The following is a 25,648-nucleotide window of genomic DNA, read 5'->3' on the forward strand; positions in this document are numbered from 1 at the left end:
GGTGGAATGGAGTGAAAATAGTCTGTATAATTGCCCAGAATTACTTCTTTTTATTTCACACACTTCATATAGCCTAGCCACAATGAAGCAGAAGCTGAAGATGTTAAAATGTACTTGGTGTATAAAAACTATATTTATTGATTTATTCATTTCTGCTTTAAGTATACATGCAACCATTGTTGAAAAAAATAATAGACTGCAGAAAATTCTTTCAGATGGCAGATCTCAATGTATTTATAATAATATTTTGCATAATTCTCTCTCTCTCTCTCTCTCTCTCTCTCTCTGGAAAAGAGTTGTTAAGCACACAACTAAAAACATTACTTTTTGAAATGATGTCTCTTGTTTTACTCACAAGGGCAAAAACAGTTGTTCAAATATTAATGTAACTGATTTCTCAGTGGAACAGTAATACGATGTAACATTTCAAAAGTATTGATAAGCTCTCCTTGATGATATAGTAAACTCATATGATGTAGTGATTTCTTCTAAAATAAAAAAAATGTCTTGCACACAACTGGAAGAGGACAGGGCCAACAAACAAGGCATCTAACAAGTACTCCAGAAACAAGATATAAGCTTGCATCCCATCAAAATTTACCAAAATATTGTTTTTGGAAGGTGGGGAACCCTCCAAGGAAAACTACTGGGGGTAGTCAGATGTATGCTGCTGGTGACGGAATTGGTGAAAATTCCTGACCAATCAGTGAAGATTCGTTCAATGGGATCTAAGCCAAAACATTGAAAAATACAGGCGAATTTAAGGACAATTCTGATAAACGGTGTGAGACTCATGCTATTAAGTTCAGGCCAAGGAAGAAGGAAGCAACCAAGGGCAGGTGTGTAAGCAATCAAAAGGGGGTCATTTGAGTAGGAGAGAGGAACAGAAAGATGAAAATGGTCTTGAGTGGTAAGAGATTCGGGAAAAGAAGGGAGAAGAGTTGAAACAAAAGGAATTAGTACAGAAAAAGCAAGGTTATTAATTAGTGACTCTAGATCAGATGATTAAAGTGTATTATTAGCATCATTTTGCATAGTACAAACAAATTGTTTGCAACTACTTCTAATGCTAGTTGAACTATTTCCCAGCGAAGTGTTATGATCATTACAATACAGCATGCAGCGTAATACCTATAGTTTATGTTTGTATACAGCTTTCAAACTATTTAACCTGCCACTATCATAAGAACATTTTTCTTCCAATTCCAGTATATTACCAGGAACAGATTTCTTGATACACAATCGAGGTATCATGAAGCCTCACAGGATTGGAGAGGTGGTGGCGGCAATAATAATACAGCAAAAATATTAACCTCATCATGAAGCTCCACAGAGAAAGTCAGTGCTATAAAAACAAGATTGATTTATGAATAAAGTCAGTACTGCGCCAGAACAGTGAAAATGTTACACAATAAGATTTCCAATCATGCTGAAAAACACAGAGTACAAAGGCTACAAATATTTTCTTATTATCTGTAAATGGGTTTCTTGTTCAGTTATGGCAAATAAGACGCCCAGACATTTTTCTTTTATCCAAGTCAAGGCGACATATTCACAGAACTCTAAATGGAAAGGGACATCACAATATCTGAGCACTGGCTCTTAGTGTAGTGATCATGCCTTCAAGGTTATTATTGGGAATATAAAGAAAGCTGTTTACAAACACAAAAACTCCTTACACACATTTTATTGAAACCAACCTGAGAGGCTGCCACTTCTTTCTGAGCTGTTGTGAGAGCTGGTGGTGCTGAAATCCTGTGACTGGTTGTGGGGCATTCTACTAGACAATCCCTCAGCCAATCGGTAGTCAGGAATGTAAAGTAAGGCTAAGGGTTAAAGGGCAAAGGTCACAGTGCCATCATGTGATTAGTTTATAGCACATGCACAACATGCAGTTAGCTGATAGACAGCTGATGTAGTTGGACTGTGGAAAATATTTAACCTAGTATATTCTTGGCAGTAGACATGGCAGTAGACATGAGGAAACAGATATGCTGTATGTTAGCAAAAGATTAAGGGACTGAGATTATAGCATAATACAGTGTGAGGCATATGCAAAAGTACTGAATGCATGCTAGGTATACTATCAAATAAATAAGGGAGACAGGAACATAGGAGAAGGAACTTGAATGTAAATCATGCACAGAATATTCTCAGAAACAGTTCTTATAAGAAAACTAAGAGAAGGAATCACCATTGTTGCCTTTGCTTTGATCAGGTAAAGAGTAACCAAATCCCATTAGGTCACTTTTTTGTTGAACTGAACTTTTCCACTGGGGATCCGGTAAATCAACTGCCAATTCATGGATGCTGTTTGAATGCAATATTTGTGTTGTGGCATATGGTGTAGCCTGTGTTATTTGGCTGGAACTGTTGTAACTACTTTTGGTCGTGAAGTCAATGCTGCTGTAAATGGCTCCGTCAGAAAGTATTGTGGCAGTTTTATCTGCTTGGCCTGGCACCGGAGGCAGCACATCTGCGATGAAAATATGGGAATGAAACAAATCATCAGTGCACAAGAAACCCAAAACTACCAAGGTTTCAATATGAAAAAAGAAATGTGTCATGTTTGCATTTCAGAGTTCATGAGTCAATGAAGGGAAGATGATAAACAACCGTTGCCTTGGTATAAGCATCTGTGACAAACTTTCTACTTGTCCTTCACATTTCACTGCCTAAAACCATCTTTCCTTCATGCCTTCAGCTGTGAAAGTTTGGAATATTTCTGTCCTAAAGAATGTTTTCAATTGTTCATTTCATGTCAGAACCAATGAAATTGTACTCTGGGGAAATGATGAAAAGAATGACTTTATGACTTTACAAAAATAAACCATCTTCCTCTGTTTCTCCTGCATCTGTCACCATCACACACATCTTGTGATTGTTGTACAGAACAATTCAAATGAGCACTGCCCCTTCTCAGATTATTCTTTTCTAAAAATCTCATTAATTTTTTAAGGTTTTTTTTTTTTACACAGCACTTTATCTGGTTTGATTTTTGAAGTTAACATTTCTTGCTGATAGTAAAGAAAAAAAAGAATAAGGAATAAATAATTTTGGAATGTATCAAAAATGTAGGAGGCATAAAAAGTTACTAAAATTAACCATAAATTATATTGATAAAGTTAACTATTTATTTTATTAATTTATAACTGACTGAAGCTGGGCTGAGGACAGCTGACACAATCAGTTTAAAGTAATAAATTAGTTAAAATCCCATTGGTTAAAATGTCCCTCAGCACTCCCAGTTATTTCAATCATTCATAGTTCCCAGAATGACCAACCAAGGAGGGAGGGACATAAGGAAAACAAAATAAAAGAAACCAAACAAAAACAGCTACATAAGTAAAAACAAATAAGAATAGTAGGGTTAGCGATGCCAGCAATGATGTCACGATTACTGCCTCAACCACAAACTGGGTGGCACATCTTCATCTTACAGGCCCTGAGGAATTGAGCCAGAACCCGCAGAGCTTGGGTTTTAGTTGAAAGCAAGTTCCACTAGGCCAGGGCCAGAAGTGAGAAAGCTCTGGTTCTGGTTAAGAACTGCTGGACACTTCTTAAGCCAGGAATCACCAGCAGGTTGCTTCCAGCCAACATAATGCTCTCTGGGGGTTGTATTGGAAGAAGTGGTCCTGCAGATAGGATGGTCTCAGACCATTTAGATCTTTGAAGGTTAACACCAAAAACTTAAACCCAAAAACAGTGATGAAGGGAGGTGAAACTGTGCCAGGGGCATGAGCTGCCCGCACACCCCCTCGCACGCCCACTTTGCCCCACCCCGACACATGACGCCAATGGTAGTGCCCGGGACAAGCCACCCCGGATGTCCCCACTGCCGCTACACATCTGCCTAAAAACTGAAAAACGGGTCCTTATATTATAGCGAAATCAAATAAATAATAAAGGTATTTAACCTGAGATCCTGCAATTTGTTCATGTGCTGCTTCTTGAACACCCCCCCACCACCAGTCATATAGATAAATTAATAATTTTAATCTTTTGGAGTACTGAAGGCTGCACCATATATCCTCACAGTGACAGTCTCTGACACTTCAAGAAATTAATCTTCCTAACTAATGAAAACATTAGTTGCAAAAGGATAAATGCACAGAAGTGTGGAGTTTTAAAAATTGAATCAGAGACATTTCAGTGAATGCATGTATTAATATTTATGCAGCCAACTACTAGAAGGAGGTTTAATGAACTTTAAAAGTTACGTTCACATCCTTTAATGAGTTCTTCAAGCTGTAATCCTTGAGATCACCATATTTTGACACCCTTTAAAAATATTCTTGAAGCAAGGTAAAACTACAGAGGTAAAAAGCTGAAATCTAGCTTGCAGTATAAATTATGTGTAATTCAGCCACTTTTGTCCAATAGATTGTCTTGACATTCATTCGTTAAACTCATGATGCAACTGAAGGGGGAGGGCAACATGCAAGAGATCCTCAGGATCAGCTTCCCAGACTTTGTAATGGTTTTAAAAATGAGCATGGGAAGGGACTGAGGTCATATCATGAGAATACAGTTATAAATTTGTTTCCCAATGCAAGAGAAATCTCTTCTTTCAGCCACCATTTTTTTTAGCTCCCATTAGGCCCGGTTGGGGTAAAAGAAAGGCCTCAGAGAGAGAGAGAGGAAAAAAAGAGGCCTAGATCCTGTTTATGCTATCATTTTTAGGAATCTGAGACTTTACTTATGGAATTCTGATCCTTAACAAAATGGAATGTGGTTGGGCACTGTTACCAACAGGAGAAACAATTAAGAAAAATATCACTGTCCTCTCTAGACATCGTACTTCTCTGTAGGAATCAACAATAATTCTGTTGCTTTACCATAGAGTTTCTGTTGATACCTAGAGAGGCATGATATCACTTCCAGATTTCACGCTGTTGCTGGCAGCCACAACTCCAAGTCCCTGCCTCTCTTCATTTCCCACTGGGTAGCAGGAGGGGTCTGGTAACCCTATGTATGGCTATGTGGAAGTGAACCAGATTGGGAGAACCCTGACCCAGTGTGGCCCTCTATTAGATTTACACTGTTTTTGTAAGCATAAAATCCAGGAAGGACTTCAGCCAAAATTTGCATGAAACACCCAAACTATTATTTCTGTTGGCTTCTCAATCATTAACTGGCTTTTCAGTATTTTTTCTCCTTTCATTTTAAAAGCATTGGGGCACTCCAGAGGAAACTCCGTCCAGGTGTTTTGGTGGCTCTCAGAAGTCTCATGGACAGAGGCTGTGTCATTTGGTAGAATGGAAACACTAATTCCAACACTTGAACTCTTTTATATATATATATATTTCTCTCTCTCTCTCTCTCTCTCTCTCTCTCTCTGTGTGTGTGTGTGTGTGTGTATGTGACAATTGTCATCCAAACAAACCCTTTACATGACTGAGGAGGTTTTCAAAATGCATTTGGGACACAATATCATATTTGACAATTTTTTTATGAAATACCCACCTCCACGGCCAAAATTCCCAAGATCATTTGGTCCACTAGTACTGTTGTTGACTGGCAGGCTGGTAGCAGGCCATGAGTCTGCAAGCCATGGATAACTGGGGTCACCTGCATTTAATAGCCCTGGTCGACTGATGAAAAAAGAAAGATAAAATATGTCTGTGTGGAAACTCCTTGTAATTATAACTGAACAGATTTTATACATTTTCCCCCTGGGATACTGTATGAAACACATAGTTTCTAAGATTTTGCAATTTTTTCATATTCAAAGTTTGAAATGTGCTGTGAGGTAACAAGGTACAGCAGGTTAATTGGGGCTTTATACTAATCAGCACTGTTTGTGGAAATGGGATAAAACGTCACTTGCAAGTCTGCTAAAATCCCAATGAAGTCTTTTGTCTGTCTTAAAACAAGAAAAGGCTGTACAATTGAAGAATACTAAACTATGAATAAATGATAAATTGGCACCTCGAGGAAACAATCACTCAAAGTGACTGTTCTGTATCAGCCATTTCCAGGACTCTGGGCTACTATTCCTTCACTTCCTGCATCCCAAATATATGTCTGTCATCCACAAGCTGTTAGGCCTTCTTTTGAGCACTCCAGCTTTGAGTGGGATTAATGGAGAGTTCAAAAAAGCATTTTTATCTGTGTTAACAGGCTTTCATGTCCTTATGATTTTATTTCAGAGGAACATACTAAAGACGATGCAGGACAAATGGAACTAGGACAATATATTATTTAAGTACAATTTAAATATTAGCTTCACTGAGCAATTCATAAACTTTGGTACGATCAACAGGACAAAGATAAGAAACACCACACAGAATTCAGTCACCATAACAGGCACAGCTATAAAGTTGCTCTTAAGCACCAGCAAACTTAAATATAATGTTTATAACCATTTTACTTTCCCTTTTATGAATCCCTATTGGCACAATCATTAAGAGAAGTGTGGGTTTCTATGGAAACAACAATGAGATTGCAGCATTCTTGCAACCTATATGAACTCTCATTAGGCCTCATCTTTCTCTTTTTTTTTGGCTAAATATTGATTAAATAGGAGATTGGAAGTTATTACTGGAGCCTAATTACAATCTTTATATTGGCATTAAGAAAAAAGGTGAGGATATATTGGTCTGAAATCAACTTTTATCAATTGGGTAGCCGAAGTTGTAGAATCCAGTTCTATCAATCTACAACCTATTCATCTTCCATGAATCATTTATTTTGTGATCGATTGAATGTAATTGTTCACTCACAGCAATTTAGTGGGAGCCAATAAGGAGTCTTAAACAACAGCAACTTCATTTACTAATGCCTAATTAATGCAATAAACATTCTGGAAACAAATGAACACATTCCTTGTGATACTTTCTACTAATTTCTTCTTGGGCATCTGGGAGATATGAAACATCTGGACTTGATTCCCTTAAGTGTACAAGAGATAGATCATTAAAACCTGGTCTAAGCCATTTAATTCCTCCTAAGAATTGTCACTCTTGCAATCGATCATGCTTTACTGTATTTTTAATTCCCAATCAAGTATGAAATATGATACAACTTAAATTTGACAGAACCAGAAATTAAATATGACCTTTCAATAACAGCCATACCTTCCATTGCTCATAAGTCCTCCATCTCCTCTTTGAAAAGTGACTGGTTGGGTTCCAAACACAAAAGAGTACAAAATCCCATTAGTCATAGCATGAAATTTACATGATGAACTATCAAAGCTCACAAGATAATGAATTAAACAATATACCCAAGTATAAAACACAAAAAGAAAGCTGACCTATCTTCTGGTTTCTACTAGATGATATTGATCTAAATCAACCTCTCTCAGTTTCAGTCTCACAGGACAACTTATTTCTGATCCCTTGATAGTTTACGTTTTGGATAATTTTTTTCTGAGATCAATAGACCTTGGCTTCAAAAGGAATATAGCCAGAAGCTCCCGAATTGGCATAGTTCTGTTGAAAACATTGTCCTTCATCTTTTCAAAATAAATCTAAATTAAACAAGCATAGTGGTACTTCAGTAAATAATTAAACATAACCTGAGAGTATTATCATACTATCATAAAAGGGTAGAAATAGAAACTTGTTGAAGAATAAACAAAAAGTACAACTACATTTTCATGCAATATTATAAAATAATTTTATCCATACCTGATGAAAGACTAATTGAGTGCATGATATAAATACGTTAACAATATCTTTTCTTGCCCATAATCGTCAAAACAATAATGAATGTTTTTCAGAGCAAATTCAGAATGTGTATACCTTACACCAAATTATTGTGAAGGATTTCTATGAGTTGAATAACGTTTAAAGGAGTAGCCATTGAGTATTCAATCCCTAAACTATTTCCCATGATAACTGCCCATAGCAGGTTGTGTTTTTGCTGCTGAACTTTGGTATTCAGAAATTAACAGCCCAAAGTTTCAAAGTCAAGTGAAGAATTTATGGGATACATATTGGTATCATACCCTTCCATAGAGAAGAATGAAGAAGGAAAAGACAACAACTGTGAGATATATTAGGTAGCTGAGAAAGGCCCAAGGTTATCTACTGAAGTCCATGGCTGAGTAGAGTTTTATAGTTGGATCTCTAAGCTTAATTATCTGTCTATCCACAGCCCACTTCCAGCTTCCTACTTTTCTCTAGCCACCATCACTCAATAAACACAAGGTCTAAGTATTCTGTGCAAGCAGACAAATATTCAAATAAATAGCTCTTTAAAAATCAATCCTATATGGAGAAAAGATTTTTGTGAAAGAGAACCAATGTGGTATAATGATTAGAGTTTTGGACTAGGAGGAGACTATAGGTTCAAACCCCCACTCAGTCAGACAAACACTCTCAGACTAAACTATCTCACAAGATTGTTATGAAAACAAAATGGACTTAAGGAGAACAATGTAAGTCAGTTTGGGTACCTTTAGGGGAAAAACGCAGGATACTAATACATGAAATGAAACTTTCCACAAAAATGCTTCTTAAACAGTTCAGGAATACACGTATATTACACTTGAAATAGCTTTTTCTGATGATCTTTTGCCACAGTTTCACAATCTCAGTCAAACAACTGTACAACAACAAGACAGAAGTGCTATGATCAGCAGAAACAGTGACATATAAATCTGGGTATCAGCAGCCTTTTGATGATGAGTTATATTTTTGCCATGTTATCAGTTCCACAAGTGGCTTCACAATGCACATTTAATGACAATGAAAACAAAGGGGACTCCTTTGGGATCCCATATAGGATGATCATACAAACCAATGATTAATTGCCTATCACCACAGTATGGGCAATTATTGTTTCTAGAAAGTCACGACAGCATATTTCATATTAAATAGTTTTCTGTTCCTATTTGAAAATGAGATAACACAAATAAAATTGAAGCACTAGTAAGTATAATATTACACACAAACCTATTTAACAAAATGACATGTTAACAAATACCGATGTTATTCTTATGTTGCTTTTTAATATACTAATGCACTACAGTATCTGTGCTGCTAGTATCACTCTAAAATAGATAGGCTACAGCTAAATGTTTAAACCAATATGCAGGAAAATATGGGTGCAAGGTAATTTATTTGATTCTGACTGATTGGGTTAGAAAATGTAACAGTCAAATATAATTTAGATCCGCTTCCTCCTCTTCCAACAATATCTTTCAATTTCATTTTGTTACAATGCATTCTGTATTTGTCAAAACAACAATTAATGTGCCTTAAACATAACCTTCAAAAACAATTTGTGGGTTGCCTAGATACAATTATACATCCCACAAGTTAATTTTGGATTAAGAATTAGTGTTTTTCTAGATTCACACTTATTCTTTGGTTGGTGGATTCTTTCATTTTGCATCTGTTCCCTAATGCTAAAACAAAAAGTTGGAACAAGAGGATTGGATGTATGTTGTCAGGGAAGAAAGGATGTACAAGTTCCAGTTAAACCAATGGATGCTCAATACAAAAAGTCTTTCAGATCTTTAACTCAAACCCTTCAATAATACCTGTATAAAATATTTTATACTACCTTTATCCCAAAGAAGTCAGAGCAGGATCTCCTTAATCCTCAAAACAATCCTGAGGGGTTTTTTTGAGTCTGACAGACAGTGGTGGATTCCGCACGGGTGGAGGCAGCGGCGTTCCACTGGCATATATGATGCTGGTGGAGCCCCAGGGTCGTTTGCATGCTGATGTGGCTGCTGCCCACGGAGGTGCCTCCACAGGCCTCCATTTCCTTTCCCCTTGGAGGTTGCAAGGCAGCGTGGGCATGCCTCTTTGTCGCTGTGGAGCTTGACAAGGAGATAAGATGTGTGTGGGGAAAAATGGAGGTGCGCCGTTGCCGTTTGCATGGCACCAGCAGGGAAACGCTGTTTCCCAAATGCCTCGCTCATTGTTTCCCAGGAAAAATACGGCACTGCCTCAATTCAAAGGCAGCGGCTGCACAAACAGCACGCCTGGAACGGTGTTTTAATCGTTCCAGGGCGCTGGTTTTTGCCCATGTGGAATCCGCCAGTGACTGGCACAAAGGCAGCTCAGTGAGAATTTGAAGTCAGGTTCCCCCTATGCAATATCTAATACTGAAACTGGTCATGTGAAGAATAAGATGTTCAGAAAAGGTGGGCAGGTTCAGAAAAGGGGATTTTTTCTATAGACCAGAGGGACCCCATAAGTTGACAGAAAAATGTGCAAACTTCCAAAATGGAGTTCCCCAAACTCTGCCCCCTCCCACAAAAAAAGGGGGAAAAGAAGAGAAAGAAAGGACATTGACTGTGCTTTTATAGACAAAGTAAACATACTGTGAAAACATTACCTAAAATATAAAATATTAAGGGATTAGAGAAGGAAGGCAGTAGCTGAATGGATAGAACCACTGGAGATCCTGCCACTGAAATCACTCCTACTGTTTCTACCTCTCCTCTGCAGGGACATGTGTAGGTAGGTGGGACAGGAGGAGCAGGAACCACCAATGTCCCCCATCCACCGCCATTGACAGCCCCATCATTGCTTCTTCTTTATAACAGGAGAGGAGGAACAAGAGTCATTCTGCTCCCTGCCACCCCTCCACACAAGTCAGCAGTTCTGCATTAGAGTGGGGGAGCAGCTGCCCCAGTGATGGGATTCAAATAATTTAACAACCAGTTCTGGTGGTGGGATTCAAATAATTTAACAACTGGTTGTTTGCAAGCACCATTTTAACAACCAGTTCTGCCGAAGTGGCATGAACCTGCTGAATCCCCCCAATGAGCTGCCCCCCACTGCATGAGTCAGACAAGCAGGCAAGGTGAGTGGGAGTAACAGCAGTGCTGCATGGGGGTTAGCTGGCTGTTCAGAGAGTGGCTGACTGAGCAGGCAATCCTTCCGCCATGAGAAGAATATGAAGAATTTGGATTACTACCCTGAATTTCTCTCCTGTAAGTGGCTTTCAAGCTCCTTCCTTTCCTGTCCCCACAACAGACACCTTGTGAGAGGTGGGGCTGAAAGAGTTCTGAAGAACTATGACTAGCTCAAGGTCACCCCAGGCTTCATGGGTAGGAGCAGGGAAACAAATTCAGTTCATCAATTAAAAGTTCGCTCCTCATGTGGAGGAGTATAGAATCAAACCCTGTTCTCCAGATGAGAGTTCACCACTCTTAATCACTATACCATACTGGCAGATCCTGGTTTGTCCTACACTAAAACAATCTATTCTATGAAAACATATTCTGTTTCAGACAGTATGTTATACTCTCTCTATCATTGTCAAGAAACCTCCAAAAAGCTGAAATTGGATGCACATATAATTTGAGAATTCCCAGTTAGTACTGAAGAAGGAGTTTTGGTTTTTATACCCTGCTTTTTCTCTACCAAAAGGGGTCTCAAAGCAACTCACAATTGCTTCCCTCCTCTGTACACACCACAGGCACCTTGTGGGTAGGTGGGGCTAAGAGAGTTCTGAAAGAACTGTGACTGGCCTAAGGCTTCATGTGCAAGGTTTCACAACAGGTTTCATGTGCAAGAGGGGGGAATTAAACCTGGTTCTCTAGATTAAAGTCTGCCACCCAGTTCTCCAGATCAGAGTCAACAGCTCTTAACCACTACAACATGCTGACTCTTTGAAGTATGAACATTGTACATTTCTACATTTCACATTTCTTAAAAACAATAAGCTTTGCCACACAAAACATGACACAATATTGGGTTGACAGAATGACTGAATACTGGTTGGGGGATCCTCCCTTTGAAATACTAAAACAAGAAATAGGTAAATAGAGGTAATCCAAATAGTCTGTCATTTGAAAGAAAGCAGGTTATGATGCTAGCTCAGCCTCAAGGTAAAACAGCATGGGAAATGTGGTATGATTGCAATATATTGTTTCACAATGAGAGGTTTTGGTAAAGATGCCATTCCAAGAACATTTTAAAGGAGAATTTTCTTCCTTTTCAGATTGCCACCATTAGGGCTATGTTTTCTAGGCAGAAACGGTACCTTTTCAGACATTACTTTTGACCTTGCATACGGAAAGAACATGCTATGTGAGCCTTCTGATAACACACAATTGCCAGTTTGTCTGAAAGGAGCAACAGGCATAAATTTCATCTGTACTACATAAATCAGCATCCCTTTGTATATTTGTTGCCTCTCTGGAATGAAGTGAGTAGAATTTAATGTACCTCCTAAGCTCATCCATGTGCCTCTATGGAAACAGTGAATATTTTTGATGGAGAAAATAATTCCCCAAAAATGATATACTTCCATTATAATTTTACTGTCACTATTTTTTATAAATTCATCCAGTATAGTGAATAGAGATATAGCTAATGTGATATTAATTTTCAGTGACTGAATTTTATATTGTGGCTTTCTCATTTCAAGGACAAATCACCACAAAAGAACTGCACTTACTACATGGGAGTTTTTCTCTACAAGAATGATCATTATCAATTCATCCTCAGTGACAACTGACAATGCTGCTTGTTTATTCATATGTTTGTAAAAGAAGAAAAACAAACTTTGAACTTTGTGATAGCACAATTATATCTCCCATTTATACATATACATATATTTCTTAAATAAGATGGATTTTCCAATGCTCAAGAATTTATCAAATATAAGGGAAAGACTACCTATTACCCTCAATTAGTCCTTGGAATTTGTTATTTCAAGAAGAATGTCTCTTAGTGACAAATCTAATATAAATTGTTTGAAAGGTTGAACATTAGCAGCAAAGGTTGAACTTAGTATAAAAGAATAAAATATAGTGAAATACATGAATGCATGTTTATGAAGAAAGATATTTAAAGAATCTCTGTGAGAAAAAAATATGTGCAATAAACTTAACACACACGCAAACTGAGAGAAAATTTATACCATATACAGGTATACTGTGGTTGTAACTAAACTGTTTACAAATAATATCTGGCAAGGTTAAACCTAATCTTCATGCCTGCTAGAAATAAAAAAAAAAGAAATACCACACTCAGCTGACATTTTAAGGCAAGACAGCTTTCTGTATGCCTATCTCTAGTAGGCCACATTTTCCTCCTACAAATGAAAACTTTAATGTTGCTAACCAAGCCTCATTCCTTTTCCTGATAAGCTGTTCCTCAAATATGAATATAGATTAATCCTCTTTTAATAAGCATTAACTCAGAACAGATAATCAGCATATAAAAATTCCATCAAATCTTCAGCCTGCTTCAGATGACTGTCGAATAATTTATACTCATCTACCACTGTTAGGAGTTGTGCATGATATGTTTAGCACAGCATAATTTCCTGTCTAGCCATTTGTAATTTATGTTTACTCAGTTTCACAAAATCTTTAATCCCAAAGGTGCTATTCACCAAATAAGTTTACTACTACATAAGCAAAAAAGTAGTTTGTGGATTGCATGGTTGATAGTATATGTAGTCATGATGAGCACACTTTTCTATTCCAGCAAATGGTGTGCCTACAGTTATGAGACAGTCAGATAGATACATTTCATTTTTCCTGGTTCAGAAGATGGATTTCTATGAATTTATAAGAAGGAGTCAGCGAAGAAAAATGTGATGAAGTGGTACTGATCACAGAAAGATTCATCTGTGAAAATGAATTCTGTTTTGTCAATTACATGGAAGCTAAAACTTGAGAATCTGCCTAAGAAGGGAGGGACCTTCTTTTCCAGTTCACCTTCTCTGGTCATACACAATCCTAATTGTATCTGAGGAATCTGTGAGTTGAACACACACAAAAGGAATTATTATTGTATACCATATTAGCATTAATGTGTTTTCGGGGGGGGGGGGAGAGTCAAAACAACATTGACAAGGAGTCAAAAATGGACTCCAGTGGCAAAGCTATTAATGAACCTGACCCAGTAATGATTAAAAGATAAAATACACATTAAGTAAACATTTCATGGACTAAGAAATCGCTTTTGCTTTGAATCTTCCCCAAGCTGTACAATTAAAGGACTGATTTACTGTTCTAATGATGACAGAAATCCACTCATTTATACAATTGATGTCTAGGTTCTATTCACAGCATGATAGCAGGGTTGGTGAAGCTTCGAGTTCATGATCAGCAACCTTTCTTTACCCTGCTGTTACAAGAGATTAAAAGAAAAAACAAAAATCTTGATCTACATCCAGTTTACTGGGCCATATCTAGAGTTGCCAAGGTGGGAGAAATTGGGTGGCAGAACCTGGTGTGTTGACACCGCATTGGCACACTTATGTGGGAAATGCTTTGGCATCCATAGAGTACCATAGAGTTTTTGTGAAATGCTAGGCAGTCCCTTATGTTACTTCCATCTTTTTTACTGGAGTGATATAAATGTGCTGGTACAATACACATGTACAAGTGTCTTTCCTTCCCACCCCTCATCCCCCACTTCCCACTTTAGGAGAAGGCATCCCTAGCCTTATCACATAGGAATATGCAGGTCTGATTCAGAAACATCTGAAATTCACATAATAATGCTATATTTGAAATAGTTTTAAATCTAAATTTTGTGATTCTAAATGTTCAGAATAATCCTAACTTTTAATTGTCTGAGCGGTGGAATGTTGCAATGACAAACCCTCCATCAATCGATGAGCATTGGTGGGTGACATTCCATTCACTTCCCCATCTGGAGCAAATCTGCCTCTGCCGGGCCCCGCAACACCTTTCTGGTTCCCTACAACCCCTCACAACCCCCAAAATCCAGCCTGACTGGTTGGGCAGTGGTGCCTTGGCACCCTCTCCTCTGCTGGTCCACCAACACAACTACTCCCGACTCTCCTAATGTCTAACAATCCAGCAGAATTGGCAGAGCAGCAGAATCTGGCTGCCTGCTGCTCTGCCAGCCCACCAACACCTTCCTGGTTCCCCATTACCCCAAGCCTCCCCATTCCACCCTCCCCCAAACCTCACCTTCCCACCCTCCCCCACTGCATGCTTCACCTTTCCACCCTCCCCACCTCAAGCCTCATTCTCCCCCATCTGAGGCTCACCTTCTCACTGTCCCCTAACCAAAGCCTCACCTTTCCACCCTCCCCTCACCGCAAGCCACAGGTAGGTAGGAAGCATTGTGCCAGGAGGAGGGGGTGCCACTACAGCTTCGGTAAAGTGCATTGTGAGGGAAAAATGCTTGCTAACCTCCCCTTTACTAGGGCTCATTGCATCTCTCCTCGTAATGGGCTTTTCTGCTAATTTCAAATATTTGGGATCTCACTGGCTTCTATACAAAGCAGGCTAGATTGCCTGGGCAATGAAAGTGATATGCTAGCACCATGGCAGCTGAGTGTCTCCTTATTCTTGGTGTTGCCACGGGAAGAAGGACTGGAGACTGTGGTTTGTCAGTCTGTCCTGTGGTATCCTGAAGCAGATTCAGTGAACAGAAAACATTTTACATTGGTCCATTCTCACTGAAAGATGGGGCTTCACTGTTTTATAATTCCCCTGATATCTACTAACAATCTGCTCATCTCTCCATGCTGAAACAGTCATCCTTGTATCCCTCCACCATGCTGAATATTGTTGTGGGTATCTGCTTGCCTTTCCACCACCAGCTGTTTTTTGCTTTAGTGTGCCTCGATTATATCCCAGCCCCTCTCTCAGCACCTTGTCCTGGCCTAGATGACCCAGGCTAACCTAGTCTCTTGCAGCTGTCATTAATGTTTAGATTTTACTGTTTCTTTGAAATAGCACCTCCAACTTTGCAGATGAAATTGTCCTGAAGAACTGTACACACCTATCCATCATTCTGTTTTTATACTTTTAAACAACTAATATTTTTACATTTCTAATGTTTTTATATTAGATTAGTTCTTTTTTAAAATTTCAGTTTTGATGAATATGGCAGAAATTCCTGTGGATGTAATACCTCAAATACATTTAATCACAAAAGTGCAGGAACAATCAGATTGCTGATTTGTGATAATATACAACTACATTTTATAGCATTTCATATATTTGTCACCCAATTTATTACCATATTGTCCTGGCCTCCCCCCCCCCCCCCCCCATCAACTGTGCCAATAGTCCTTACCAAATACAGTTCTATGTTTTGTACCTTGTAATGGGGAACTTCTATTACCCAAGTCAAGATTGTTTGGTAGGCAGCTCCACATCCTGCCAGTTAGCTCTCTCAGCAGCCAATAATGGCTTCCTGCTGAGCTTTGCAAGAGAAGCAACTGAAAGGAGGTGAGAAGCTGGTAGAGAAGTGTGGAGTTCACTGAGAGGCCAGGAGAACAACAGCTAGGATTGGAGTGGTAAAAGTTGCTTTAAGCTGGTTGAATAAAGTCTAATCAAATAGCAAGAGGGACAAAGGCAACATTTTATCTCAGAACAGAGGAAAGGGAAGACAGGGCCAAACTAATATCAGAAAGGGGGATGATAAATATGGATGTGGGACATAAGTGAATGGCTTGAAGGAATGTGGGAAATAGCAGGAGAAAGGTGACATTTGCTTACAGCTAAAGAGGAGAACCACCAATGGCAGGGTTAGAAGAAGCACTCTTTATGCATGAGCCTGTTTTGGAACAAACAAGGAGATTCCAGTCTAAAACATTTCTTAGCAAACTTTTAAAATCTTTTTCATGCAACAGAAGTGGTAATGGATGTGGGTTCAAGTTACTTGCAAACTCAGATTTGCATTTGTAAAACTGTTAATAATATACCTCCTTCAGCTGTGGCTATTGCTCAAAATACTGTATTTTTGTAAAAGTGCCACGGATTTCTGTGACGATTGTTTTCCTTGATGTAATGTATCAATCACACAATTGGTAAGCTGATTCCAGTCCTATAGGTATAATGGAATGATACGTTGCTTTTCGTGACTTTATATACACAGTATTTCTATCATAAACTGGGTATCAAATGACTATTCATTCTCCAGTACTCTGGGATAAAGACTATTTCCTATAATAGATAAGAAATGTCCACTATAGCCATTTTTCATTAACAGAAAAAGGCAGTGTGAAATCTGAGAAATATTTGCTTGTTTACTTATTTATTGCATTTGTATGCTACTCTTCCCCACATGGTTCGGAGCAACTTCCAACAATTTATTAGAATAAAATTTCAAATTAAAAATAAACTAAAGCTACATGGGCCTTGGTGAAACAGCTCCATCTTATAGGCCCTACGGAACTATATGAGAAGCTGCAGGGTCCAAGTCTCATCACATAGAGCATTCAACCAGGCTTGGGCCAGAGGTATTAAAGAAACACACCAAGACTTCTGATGGCCACTGCAACTAAACTCCATCAAGAGTCAGCAGTTGGTAAACCCGACCTGCCATACCCTGGCACAGCTACAGGACCAATGTCTTCTCTGGATTTAACTTCAGCTGACTCTTTTTCAACCATTTCAACACAGCTTTCAAGCAACTGTCCAGAACATCTGGGGTGATATGTATCATCAGATACAGCTGGGTGTCACTGGAATATTGATGACGCCCTAGTCAAAAGCACTGGATGAACTTGGCAAGAGGGTGCATGCAGTCATTAAACAATATTGGAGAAAGAATAGCCCCATATGGGACCCCACACACCAGTGGGTGGCATGTAGAGATCCTCTTTGTGATAGCTATTCTCTGTCCCTGACCTTGGAGAATTGAGTGCAGCTACTGCAAGACTATCCCATGCATCCCGGTATTGACAAGGTGATGGATCAAGATGTCATGATCAACCAGGTTGAACACTGCTGTCAGGTGAAGTAATAGCAGCAGCAGCAGACATGCCTTGGTCCAGTTGTCTCTGGAGATCATTTGGAAATGCGACCAGAATCATCTCCATCCCATGACCAGTGTGGAAGCTGGACTGGAATGGGTCCAGGGCTGATGCATTCTCCAGGAAGGCCTGGAGCTGCTCTGAGTGGTTCTCTCATTTGTCTTGCTCAGGAATGAAAGATGGGATACTGAGTGGTAGCAGGATCCAATGATGACTTCACAAAGAGCAGCCTTCCCACAGCTTCTTTCAGTTCCCCAGGGTCCCAGATCCCAGGAACAGATTAATGATATTTCCCAAGGGAGTCTGAACTGCATCTCCACTGGCCTTCACCAGCCAAGATGGGCACAGATCCAAGAGACATGTGGTAGGCTTCACAGCTCTCCGGACTCTGTCAACATAGTCCTGGGAGAGTCAGCTGAACTGGTCCAGTATGGGACCAAAAGATGATTTTAAATGTGGCTGCTAATTATTCCTTTCACTTTTCCTGTTCACACATATTTTAGGTATGCTGTTTGCAAATCAACTGTTTTGGCAGTGTTTATTATTCCACATACACCTTTAATCACACCTATCATGATTGTTTATACTGGTTAGGCCTATAAAAGAAATAATAAACAGTGAAATAATTTTCAGAGCTGATAATCTGTTTTAAAATATTTTGGCTTGCATGATTGTGTCAAAACATCACTATGTGTTGTGTGTGTATTGGAGAGGTCCCATGAAATATAGATACATGGCTTAAAATTTTGACTATCTGGAACATGTATAAGCTCAGAAACACACTACAAGAAACAAGAAGCATGGATAACTTGTGTTTCTGTAACTAGTAGTACAGGTCCTCAAAAATTTGCAAGGCAAATGTGAAGATCTTCATAACATTTGGCTGTTTGTGATTAAGTCCTGCCTGTGAGTAGTTCTGTTAATTATACCAAAGCCATACACATTACATAAATTAAAGCCTGAATGAGTGGGAACTACACACACTCATAATGGAAGCTACTTTTAACTGTGGTTTGCTGTAGCCTTCTGCTGGAATCAATGGTATACTCAATAACACAATGAATGTTAACTGATTAGCAGATAGAGTACTTCTTCATGCACTTGGGAATTTTTTATATAGTTTGAATAGTTGGAAGGGATTCAATCACTATATGCTGGATTTGTGTATTGGGTGGGGTAAGAGACAGACTAATGGACTGTACCTGCTGGGGTGAAGGTGAAGGACTGAACTGCAAAACAAGAAAAGTAAATACATTGTGAGTTACAAACCTCAATAAGAAGTGCCAGTTAAAGAGTATGCGTGTTGGTCAGAATTGATCCATGTATGTAGTTTAAAATTATGTGCAGTTTCTAGCAATCCGGCACTAATCAGCCAGCAGCCCATGAGAAATAAAGGGTTGGAAAAAGTGAATGATGGAATTTTACAATTAATTAAATGGCAACCAGTTTAAGATAGGCATGCAACCTGCCTTATTAATCAGCATTGAAATGTATGATAAACTTTGAAATGTAACTCTTTATAATCTTTTTTGTCAAGCAAATGCAGCAAATAATAACAATACAACAATCAGCCAAATATTAAGTAAACATTTACAAAATGTTGTGAGCACCAATACCATATATGTATTTCTCGCAATGCGTTTCCTCATTTAGCTTTTCCAGCATTTTAATAGTGACAAATAACTTATGGTTGTCAGCTAGGGACCAAATGTTCTACATGTTTCAAGGAAAATTAATTCTGCGCAGATGTTTACATATATGATAAGACCACAGGATGTTGTATGACAGAAACATGCTATTTGATGTCACACAGGAACACAACTCAATATATGAAAACTTTCATTAACAATAAAAAACAAGGCATGTAATTTATTTAGCACATCTGATCTATGTGCAAGTGGGACATAAAGGACTGCACCTTCTTCCTGCCTAATATCTTATCAATAGTACTCTGAAATAAGGATGTAATAGAACATTGAAGCTTTCAGTATCAGTAATCGTGATATATCTAACTTCTAAATAGAACTTAGCGCTTCATTTAACAAAACAAGATCAGAGAGCAGACACCACCATCATGTATATGCACATTAATTAAAGGAAAGGAAGCAAAACATGTGCAAAGTGCGTAGCATATGAATAATGTACCTTCACCATGATGGTCTTTTGGATTCACTGTAATTTATTAAAACAAATCAACAGGATTCTAAAATAAGGTTTGGGTGGCACACTGCCAGAGGAAAATATGCTTCAATTGTCATGAACGTAATAATCACTGGATATGTTTTCTTTCTTGAAACAATGATACTAATATTGATGGCTGAATTCTGCAGAAACACAGAGGCTATTCTATCACAACAGTCATGGATATGTGGTGCCTAGCTATATATCAGATCATTAAGAAAGGAACCAGCAACACTTCTTGCTGCTTTTGCATTGGTTTCTGCTCAGTTGGGAACCAAGGTTATGTTGCATAGTCACAGCATGTTATTGTAGAATGTTGCTGGACATGAGATATGTTTTGAAGGCTTCTACCTTATTTCTAGAACATGAATATATAATTTCATCCAAACACAAATAATGGAACACAGTAAAATTAAAAGTCCAATGAAGAAGAAGAATTTGGATTTATACCCTGCCTTTCTCTCCTATAAGGAGTCTCAAAGTGCCTACAAATTCCTGCCCTTCCTCTATCCACAACAGACATGTTGTGAGGTAAGTGGTGCTGAGAGAGTTCTCAGAGAACTGTCACCCAGCAGGCTTCCTGTGTAGGAATGAGGAAACAGTCTTGCTGCTCGTGTGGAGGAGTGGGGAATCAAACCCAATTCTCCTGGTTAGAGTCCACTGCTCCTAACCATTACATCATGCTGAACATGCCAGGGTATCCTCATTTCTTTTATGAGCAATGGAATACATCCTGCATTCAAATGGAATGTCTCATATGCCATTGGATATCAATCCAAAGCCTTTTAAATACAAAAGAATTGGAAGCCTTATTTTCAAGGTTAGATCTGTGTCTAAAGTTATAAAATGACTGATTACCATCCAGTTGGGTAAACTTCACCTCTATTGAATGCAGCCCCATTTATATACTGATGGTATATGGAACCAAGTGATTTACAGCATTATTCTAATCAAAGCTGTAACTTAGAACCCTTATATGCCCTTCAACTTCAATTGACATAGACGGGTATAAATCTGCTTAAGGTAGCACCATTAAACAGTTACATTAACTAAAATATACATTGTCCTCAATTTATCTACAATAGTCCTAAGTCATGACTAAAACAAATGGAAGAAGGTAATCGAAGTTAGCCCTGACCTACATGGCCCAGGCTAACTTGGTCTTATCAGTTACTGGAAGCTAAGCAGGGCAGTCCCTAATTAGTATTTGGGTGGAAGAACCAGGATCACTAAGAAGAGACAGGCAATGGCAACCACATCTGAGCATCTCTTGCCTTGAAAACTTTACTGAGTCTCCATAAGTCATGTGTGACTTGATGGTATTTTTCACCACAAAAAATAGTTAAATCCCACTGTATCCAATGGGACACTGCTAAGTACTTTCCCTACACTTGAATTGCATAAAAATCATTTTAGGTGTACTTAGTTTTGCAGTCACACAGTTTGATTTACAGTCTTTTAAAGAGTGGACATAGAAATATGTCTAATTCCTTCTGTATCAAAAATGTGATTGCAAGCAATGCCTTCAAAATTCTTTGGAGTTGGTATCAGATGTACTCATTATATGAATATAAATACTTTCTTGTAACAATGATGAAATGTGGTACAGAGCAGTGCACTTGAAGCTCTTCATGTTACTGTCTTTTTGTAGCATACTCAGCAGGCATACAGCATTCATACATTCCAGTCTGCATTTCACTGCGTCTTTTGCTACATTCCTATTTAGTTAACAGAGTTATTCTTACCTGCATAATTGCTCAGTCCCTTCCTTTTCTTTCTGCGCCAATACAGCCAGATGCTGAAACCCATGAGAATTACCCAGCATGCACCACCAATTCCAGCTATGAAGGCAGGTTGCTTAACCACATCCGTGATTTGCTCTGTTATGCTGTTGCTATTTTCAGTGATGACAACTTCATTCCGACCTCCTGGAAATAAGAGAGAGATCATATCAAATTGTGTTGATAATGCTAAATGACAATGATGGTGAAAATCCAAAAAACTCCTTCCCCATAATATACATATCTTGCTTTGAGAAGGTCAACTGGGAAATCATAGACTGACTATATCCCTAAAATGTGACTGTTGACAGATTTTAGTCAATATATGGTAAAAGGTCAGAGAGAGTATGAATTTATGGCCTGTTTTCTCAATTGTAAGAAGTCTCAAAGTGGCTTACGAACTCCTTCCCTTCTACTCTCCACAACAGACAACACCTTGTAAGGTAGGTAGGGCTGAAAGAGTTCTGAGAGATCTGTGACTAGCCCAAGGTCACCCAGTAGGCTTCAAGTGTAGGAGTGAAGAAGCAAACCTGGTTCACCAGATTAGAGTTTACCACTTAGTTGAGGAGTGGGTAATCAATCCTGATTCTCCAGATTAGAGTCCACTGCTCTTAATCACTACACCCCATTTTAGTCATGAGTAAAACATTTTTAATGTTATAAGACATAGAAACAATCCATAGTTCAACATTTACATATGGGATAATGTCATATATAAATGTTAAATTTATTTGTAAATCTTTTGCTGTTTTTGTCATAGAAATTAATGAATTATGAAAAGATCAGTTTGTGAGGCATTGTTTCCAATGGGAGCTAATAGGAGATGGGGGCTACATCTTTGAGGCTCCATAACTTTGGACCCCCTGAACTAAACTTTACCAAACCTTGGTAGTATCATCAGGAGAGTCTCCTAAAGATGCCCTGAAATTTTGTTGCTGCTAGCTTAACAATTGCACCCCTGACATTAGGAACCCTCCAAATTCTCCTTTCAAATCCACTGCCTTCGGCATGGACTTAAAAGGAGAATTTGAGGTCCCCATTTAAAAATTGAAAGTGATGCTGTTTCAGGGTGGGGGAGAATCCATCCCAAAACAGCATCACTTTCAATGTTGTTTTAACTGGGGACCCCAGATTCTTCCTTTAACATGGATTTAAAAGAAGAATCTGGGGTCCCTAGTTTAAACACCATTGAAAGTGATGCTATTTGGGGGTAGATTCCACTGGAGGTGTTTTGTGAGAGATGATGCTGACATTTGTTTGGTAAATGTTTTGCTGGGGTAATTTGTGAGAGATTTACATGCTTAATACACACTTGCACTGCCTTGGAGCACTGCCTTAAGTATTACATTCTTAATGCCCACTTGCATTGCCTTCTCAGGCTAACAACCTACCTCATAGGGTTGGTGTGAGGACAAAATTAGGAAAGAGAGTTGGTGGGGAGGTGTATGTTTTGCTGGGGGTGGGAGGTGATTTGTGAGCTGGCGCAAAAAAAAAGTTGTTTGGTCGTGGTGGGGGAGGGTGGCCGCCCTTACCAGGGGGGGCAGGGGCGAAAAACTCAGGTTTTCCCTGGCTCCAGTTTGCCTAGATACGCCTCTTCTTTGCTGTTGGAAGCAAAGTGTGTCTGAAGATAATCTGAATTCTTTATTAAAGTCTTACTGTAATATAAAAGAAAATATAGTAAAATAATAGATTCTTTGAACAAAAACTGGAGTCTTCAAGGATCTTGGCCAAAACAGTTGGTAGCTTCTTTTATAAAATTCTCTTTGGGATAAGCCTTTAACTTTTCTCTGTAGAGAATATATGTAGACAACTGTATTTTCCTATCATTCCCTTTCGTTCAGTTCCTTCATTGCCTCTAAACAGCTATTATGTGACCACCTGCTCACATAAAATCTTTTCTGGCCTTTTCTGGCACCCATCCACCTCAATGCATTTAGTTTGCTGGGTATAAAAACCACCCAATCTCAACTTGCAACTGGGTTGCTGTCTAAAGTGAAGATAAATTAATGGATGCCTGTAATAATTAATCTTTAAAAGTATTTCACAACTTGTCTAACTAAAATGAAAGGATTAAGATAAATTAATGGAAGATAAATTAATGGATGCCTGTAATAATTCATCTTTAAAAGTATTTCACAACTTGTCTAACTAAACTCTGAGAATTAACAAAACTTGGCTACTAGTAATTAAAAACACTGGAATCAAAAGCCAAAGGCATGCTAGGTTCATGGACAATGGACTCCACCCAGACACAGGGTTTGCATTCACTAAGACTGTTGCTGCTGCAGGGAATGCAAATGTGAATCACTTCCTGGACTGAAAACCCCCACCCGCAATACAATACTATCAACCACACCATTGAGTACCAAGTTCCACCCAAATACTTACTGATTGGTTCCCCACCCTGGGACATGGACAATATATACACTAAAAACATTCCCTTCTCACTGGACACAGTGTATTACAGACTTCCCTGTGATACACCTTTGAAGATGCCAGCCACAGATGCAGGCGAAAAGTTAGGAACAAAATCTACCAGACCATGGTCACACAGCCCAGAAAACCCACAACAACCAGTAGAATCCGGTCGTGAAAGTGTTTGACAATATGAGTTTATTCTAAGTGTAAACTGAAATAGTTTATTCTAAGCCATTTTCCCCTGTGTACAAGTTGCAAGCACACTACCAGCTTCCACATGCTTTTTAATAGAAAGGGATTAGGAAAGGCAAAATTAAAATTACTGGGGCAAAACAGGCAAGCAAGCGGAGGGAAAGAATGAAGCTTGAAAAAATGGGAGCAGTAAGGAAACACTTCACTTCAAATTACTTGGGGATGAGATTATGTCCTATCACACACCTTTATTTTATAATTGTATGATTAGGATTTTCCCTCTGTGACAAAAAAAAAATCCCTGTGGAATATATTCAAGATGCTGGTTATATTTACTGTTACCATAAAATAGGGATTACTGTGGGATCTTTATAAAATGGCTGCTCAAAAACTGCATTGCTGTTGCTTATAACATGTTACTTTTGTTTTAAATACGATATAGTTCACACTTTTAATTATGCTGATTACAATAGCTGTCCTTTAGTTTGTCCGGAAGCATACTTAATTCAAACTGCAAAACCTCAGCCTGAAGATCCTGTCCTAAACGGAACCTTCCAGGAAACAGTCATATGACAGGAGGCTACTTCAAAGATTAGGGGAAGGACAAAAATCATACTGACCAGCAGAAACAAAGCACTGGTTAATCAGGAAGAAACTCCATACTTCTAAATTTACTTCTATACCATAGTCTTTTGACCTGACTAACTGCCTTTTAAAAACTTTTAAAAATCCATTTTCTTCCAGAAGATTATCTTCAGACACACTTTGCTTCCAACAGCAAAGGAAGCTTCTATGTAAAAGCTATGAAATGCCTTGTTAGGAGCATGACTTTAACTTGGTTTAGAATCCTATGATTGTGCCATTCATTAGAGAAATAAAAGCTGCATGTCTTTCTAGTACCTTACCTTGCTATCGTTACAAAGAAAAATAAAGGCACTTTGTTACAGGTAAATTCTGAAATATGTAATCTCATATGCCAGTGGTATATAGACTACAGTTAGTCAGGTCAAAAAATGGTGTTTAAATAAGCCAGAGAGGGAAAGGTGTGGTTGTCCTGATCTCTTTCAACCTGTAGGCTCAGGTCAGTTACTTCTATTTCTAATCCTTTGTAAATTTTTTGCTTAAAATTTTGTTCTCTCAAGACTATTGCTGTATGCCTTCATACCAGGATGAAAAATAAAATTAATCCAAGAAATGTTTGTGCTGAACTAAGCTCCCTACAAAGCTGGTTAATAGTATCATTCATTTGGGTGCTGTGTGGTTTCCGGGCTGTATGGCCGTGTTCTAGCAGCATTCTCTCCTGACGTTTCGCCTGCATCTGTGGCTGGCATCTTCAGAGGATCTGATGTTGGGAAAGCAAGTGGAGTATATATCTGTTGGAGTGTCCAGGGTGGGTGGAGAAACCT

General features: G+C 38.6%; 1 protein-coding gene across 12 annotated transcripts in view; it reads right to left on the reverse strand.

The window, feature by feature from the left end:
* The window catches only part of ROBO2 (roundabout guidance receptor 2), a 547,539-nt gene that overhangs the window by 59,188 nt on the left and 462,703 nt on the right, over window positions 1-25,648 (reverse strand). For 4 of the 12 annotated variants that reach the window (XM_048494575.1, XM_048494568.1, XM_048494574.1 and 1 more), the window contains 5 exons: window positions 21,597-21,779; window positions 7,080-7,122; window positions 5,467-5,594; window positions 2,195-2,476; window positions 1,701-1,826 (listed from right to left, as the gene is read on the reverse strand). In XM_048494575.1, the coding sequence (XP_048350532.1) occupies window positions 1,701-1,826; window positions 2,195-2,476; window positions 5,467-5,594; window positions 7,080-7,122; window positions 21,597-21,779 (762 nt within the window). Of the gene's footprint in view, window positions 1-1,700; window positions 1,827-2,194; window positions 2,477-5,466; window positions 5,595-7,079; window positions 7,123-18,872; window positions 18,900-21,596; window positions 21,780-25,648 lie in introns of all 12 variants that reach the window. The other 8 variants (XM_048494577.1, XM_048494572.1, XM_048494576.1 and 5 more) reach the window with 3 other exon arrangements.

Source organism: Sphaerodactylus townsendi, linkage group LG04, assembly GCF_021028975.2.
Source record: "Sphaerodactylus townsendi isolate TG3544 linkage group LG04, MPM_Stown_v2.3, whole genome shotgun sequence".
In the NCBI taxonomy this organism is placed as follows: domain Eukaryota; kingdom Metazoa; phylum Chordata; class Lepidosauria; order Squamata; family Sphaerodactylidae; genus Sphaerodactylus; species Sphaerodactylus townsendi.